This window comes from Atta colombica, unplaced genomic scaffold (genome assembly GCF_001594045.1).
Source record: "Atta colombica isolate Treedump-2 unplaced genomic scaffold, Acol1.0 scaffold110, whole genome shotgun sequence".
In the NCBI taxonomy this organism is placed as follows: Eukaryota; Metazoa; Arthropoda; class Insecta; order Hymenoptera; family Formicidae; genus Atta; species Atta colombica.
In genome coordinates this window covers 684,310-689,654 of record NW_017259196.1, presented here as the reverse complement: position 1 = coordinate 689,654, position 5,345 = coordinate 684,310, and the positions used below count along the sequence as shown (strand labels likewise).

The window sequence follows — 5,345 nt, the reverse complement described above, 5'->3', positions numbered from 1 at the left end:
ATATATATATATGTATACAATTATATTTCATAGAACGCAATTAATACCTCGATAATAATTCTTAATTCGTAAAACGTGAGTTTGGTAATTTGAAAGATATGGTTGATAAGAAAAAACAAAAGTTACATTAAAATATCGCTTCAAAGGGGAAATTAATAGATAGGCAACTAAGCTCAGAGATAAGAAGGATCAGCGGGACCAAAGAGATTTTGTTTATTGTTTGCTTAAGTTAACAACGATAATAATTTGCTCATATATCTGTGCGATATAGTAATCAATATTTTAGCGGACATAAAATGAAAAACATAAAGATTAAGCATTAAAGTGACATACTTGCGGCACGCTATACTTGTGTTCTCAATTTAATCAAAAATTTTAGATATGAAACTGGAGCATTCCGAATTTTCGTTACTCTTCGTCAACAGAAATAGGAATTATAGTTTAGCGATATTTTAATGTATGTGCATGACGAATAATCTGTTTATGTAGACGTGCAATCACATATAGTGATTCATGATGGAAATAACCATTTTCCAATGATAAATAATCTAAATTAATTTCAACATAGAGGAAATTAGATTATAAAAATAGATATGTGTCATATTTTATTAACACATTTAAGAATCTATTACACATACTTTTTAAATATAAAAATCAAATATAATGAAAAAATTTTTTCACAGATTTTTTAAAATTATACTTGAAAACAATAAGAAATTTGACGGCGAATTAGAATGAATCAAAAATTATTTCAGTAAGTAGACATTTGTAAAAAAATAATTACGATAAAATGATAAAAATTTCATTCAAATTATAAAATTATATTATTAAATATAAATTGACTTTATTGAACTGTTTTGTACGTACATATAGCATTTTCATTTTTATATGGAAAGTATAAATTTCCAATCACCTTTTGCGTAGATTATACACCTAACGTATCTTTAACATATGTGTCTATATATAGTTTTTCTTTATTCTATTATTATATGAAAGAGATATTAAATAATGCACTTATAAGATAAGTGTTTCAGATATTTATAAGATAAGTGTTTAATCAGTATTATTATAGGTAATGAATTGTGTGTGTTGTGTGTATATGTAGCTAAAAGATGTGTTATATTCACGTCCTCCACAAAATATTGACAAGCAGGGCGCACATGACTTGTAAGGCATCCATTTCTTTCGTAAGCTACCATAATGCGGCATCTTCGATCGCGAAAACAATCCAATTATAAATGTAATAAGTTTTAAGATATAATCAGCGTTGAACTTGATAGAATATAAATTATTTCCGCGCTTCGTGTTTTGTCAACATATAATGCATGAACAGAAGATTCTTTATCATAACAGACTTATTATAAGGAAATAGTAATTTTGTTAAAACGAAAGCTGACAGAATTTATAAAAAAGGAAAAATCAAGAAAGTAGAAGAATCAAGAATCAAGAAAAAATATTAATTCTATGAAATCATGTTAATACCTCATAACTTTGGGGTTCGGCATGGATGAAGTAATCCCATAGAACTTGCAGTTTATTAATTGACACCGTAGACATCCCTGAACTCCGTTCCTCGCGTTCCTTCTCGTCCTCCTCTTCGGGCTCCTCGGTCTTCAACCGTGCATCTTCCTCGTAACTCGCCACTTCGTCCAAACTCAACCACGCGCATAGATGATCCTCGTGCTGCTTTTGATGTGCATCCTTCGACCAAGTAACTTGATCACCTGAAAGACCGGGATTCCTCACGTCGCGCTGAGTAAACCAACATGTGTTGAGATGCATAATTGATATGTCCCGTCTCGTACATCTCTTGAAAATCAGAAACTTTAATTCTAGTACATTCCTTACGCTGGCAATTAGAATTTGCTTCACATTTTCAGTAATGATCAAAGAATACATTACATGTATACAAAAACAAACAATGCTTCTTAACAACACTTTAATTCAAACGGTTTGCAAAGACGAATCAAAGGACCATAACTTGCTTTAAAAAAATAAGTAATATTTTACTCGACTTTATTTAATCGTATTCTGTAATCAGAGTATCGCAACTGCAACATTACAGCGCATTGTAAATCTGATCCCGACGCGGGAGTGTCGAATATGTTTATTTAACGCGAATATAAGCTTACATAACATCCCCACGCGATTGATCATCAGTTTGCAGCCTTCCACGAGGAAGCTCGAAAGCTTCACGAAACTTTCACGAAGTACGAAACGATGGAGAGCGGTAACCCCCAGATTTATAAACTCTTCAATAACAATTACTGCCGTCGCTACTGTCGCTGTCGCCTCTGCCAGTACTATCGATAAATCACTACCGCTAATTTCATTACAAGCATAAGCCACGCGAGGATTGAGGAATTGTTGCGATGCAGGATTTAATTTACCGCCACTAACAATTCTTTTCTGTCGACTTGCTCTCGTGCCGCTTACGACAATGTCTCGTTATCACTTCTCGAAGCATGTAACAATCAGCTCGTAAATCTAGCGACGAGCCCAAAGTCGCTCCTCTCTGGTAAATTTTTCTCTTCGATTCTTACAAATCCTCGTTGAAAAATACGACGCGACGATCAGATAGTTGCCGTTTCAGGATTCGACTTGTCAAAAGTTAGAAAATTAAAATCCGAGCGCCTCTATACGACTTTAAGGCGATAACAAGCTTCCCTCTGATTATTGTTCGTTTGTTCTTCATTCAAGTCTAAGAATTGAGAAACAAATACCTTAAATACTTTGTGTAAAAAGATATGATTGTTGTGTGATGTTTAAAAATTATGACATTGAAGAATATTAGTTATGATTCTTGGTAATCTTGGTATGTTCTTGACATACTGTAAAACGTGTGATAAAAGTTCACGGCCTTTTTCAATTATAATTCGGAGAACGACATTAATCGATAACGACATCTAATTTACATTTAAGTTCAATAACACAAACCATTATATCAAATAATTTAAAACAGAAATATATTATATGACATATGTGTATCTTATTGTTAGATAAATATTATCTTTTTGGTAGATATCATAGTGGCAAATAAATGCAAATTAAAAAGAATAAGTCTTCTCTCAAATAAAAGAATTTTAATTTACTTGCTTCTTTATCTAAATAAAATTTTACATTATAAAATTAATTAATAAGAAAAATTAATAAGAAATAAAAAAAAATCATAAAAATTAATAAAAAATAAAAAAAAATTCATAAAAATTAATAAGAATTATTAGTAAAATAAACCAGAATAAAATTTGAAGCCTCATTTAATTTATAATTTTATATTATATATGCAAAATAAACGAATTAAAAGAGATTTAATTCATGATTTTATTATTTATTAACTTAAAAATTTAATTTCCAAAGATCTTTCAACTACTATACGGAAAGAACAGTTACTATGAAGTACCTAAAAATTTAATTATATATAAATATATATATATATAAATACATTTGAGAAAATAATTTTGAGCTATCGAAATAAATAATTATGTACAAGCTATAAGTTATTAAAATATCAAAATATATCAATTTTTTGTAGCATTGCTTATGTCTGGGCGACATACGTAATTATTTTGATAATCCAACAAAATTATTTTCAGATCTAGATACTTTTTAGATACTTCAGCAAAATCATTCTTTCAGTGAACTGTTTGTTAAAAAGAAAATTCTATTTGAAGTTTATTTCCGCTAAATTTGAATTCCGCTTGTTCGAGGACACTTTGCAAAATTTTATTGCTGCATTAGAGATGCGAAAATCAGGCTTACTTAATCAAAATTAGCGTTAAAATACGCCGATGCAAGTAAGAAGTTGAACACTGTGTCTATCCGCGCACATCGACGAACGAGAACACTCCTCTTGCTCGTCAGTTCGTGTTTCCAGCTCGAGTCTTCAGCTCGGGGTGAACGTAGAGTATTAACTGTCAACAACGAGAAGGGGAAATCCACGGTCGAGCCTCCGACTCCTCCAATCGGTTTCCTTCTACGACGAAAAATTGTGATTCACGCAGCGTTGGCCCCTCGCCAGCCTATTGAGAAAAGAATCAATGAATTATATAAACGTGTAATGCAAATGCGACACATGTGATGTACACGATAACATGCAACTGATCTTGGAAAGACATAGAAGCGACAGATGCCCGTTTCTATCAATGTATTTCTATATATGTATTTTAACTTGAATCTCCATTTAATTTACTTCTTCTTTTCTAATTCTAAAGATAAAAAAAAAATAAAGAGTAAATTAAATCAAGATTAAAATTAAATTATATTGATAGAAGTATAATGTGTCCTTGGCGAAAATAAAAATTGGATTATAAGTTGAATATAAGAGGAAAATGATAGAAGCGTAAACAGAGCTTCTAGAAGACAAAAAAAAATGAGACAACGAAACATAAAAGATATTTAGATATCTAGAAACTTCGTTTACGCTTCTGTCATTCTCTTGTCATTCGATTTATGCAATTTTTATTTTCGCTAAAGATTGTGTCTCGATAATCACTGAAGGAATTGTTAAACGGAAGAATCAAGGAAAGTTATTATTATTTGCCACGAATCCATTCATTATAAATATCGGAGACAATTAATTCTTAATCTCCATTATCTAGATTTAATTTCATTAATGGTGCGATCACGTTAATATCTTGTTGAGTTGAGTCTCTTTTTCAACTTCAGGACACCATTGAAAAAGGGACAAATTTGTTAATCCATGATTAATTATGTAATATATAACATTTTTCAGTTATATCTGGAAAGTATTAAGTTTATGGATACGCTCCTGATATTATTGACGACGTTTTTCCAGTAGATAACGTTATCATAGATAACGTTAGACACAACGTCAAATAACACAATTGGATGCGTTCTCCAACCCATAATGTTAAACAATCTCTAACAATTTAATCAGTAAACACGGCAAGCAGTACGATAACCGTGAACATGTATAAACAATTGAGAATAATTTAGTGCACAACAGTCGCATGGCACGATTGTCAATCAATCTTTAATTCGCACACTCGGCTGGTTGTATTATGATGGCCGATTTATCTTAATGAGTTCTACACTCCATCGTGCTTTAATTAGCCTCTCACCCTCACAGTACGTTTTACTAACAGATAACAGCGTGTTAAACATATGAATAATTTTTCAGTGTCCGTCTTTAGTGAAAATAACGAATCAGTAATAAAATCTTCTTCTCGTAAAAAATGTCATTGTTTTTCAACCGTTTATAAAAAAATGACAAAGTATATATTAATATATGCTTCATTTCTTTATAATATATTATATTATATTAATATCTATTAATATATATATTTTAATATATAGCTTTTATAATTCTACGTAATTAAACGGTG

At 30.7% G+C, this 5,345-nt stretch overlaps 1 protein-coding gene across 3 annotated transcripts in view; it reads right to left on the bottom strand.

Moving 5' to 3' along the window:
* The window catches only part of LOC108693888 (lysosomal-trafficking regulator), a 20,337-nt gene extending 16,552 nt beyond the window's left edge, over window positions 1-3,785 (bottom strand). Inside the window, exons 1-2 of one of the 3 annotated variants that reach the window (XM_018203077.1) lie at window positions 3,760-3,785; window positions 1,483-1,809 (exon numbers count right to left, since the gene is read on the bottom strand). In XM_018203077.1, coding sequence (XP_018058566.1) covers window positions 1,483-1,782 — 300 coding nt within the window. In that variant the 5' untranslated portion in view covers window positions 1,783-1,809; window positions 3,760-3,785. Of the gene's footprint in view, window positions 1-1,482; window positions 1,810-1,902; window positions 1,973-2,132; window positions 2,208-3,759 lie in introns of those variants that run through there. The other 2 variants (XM_018203076.1, XM_018203078.1) reach the window with 2 other exon arrangements.
* Between the last annotated feature and the right edge of the window lie 1,560 nt (window positions 3,786-5,345).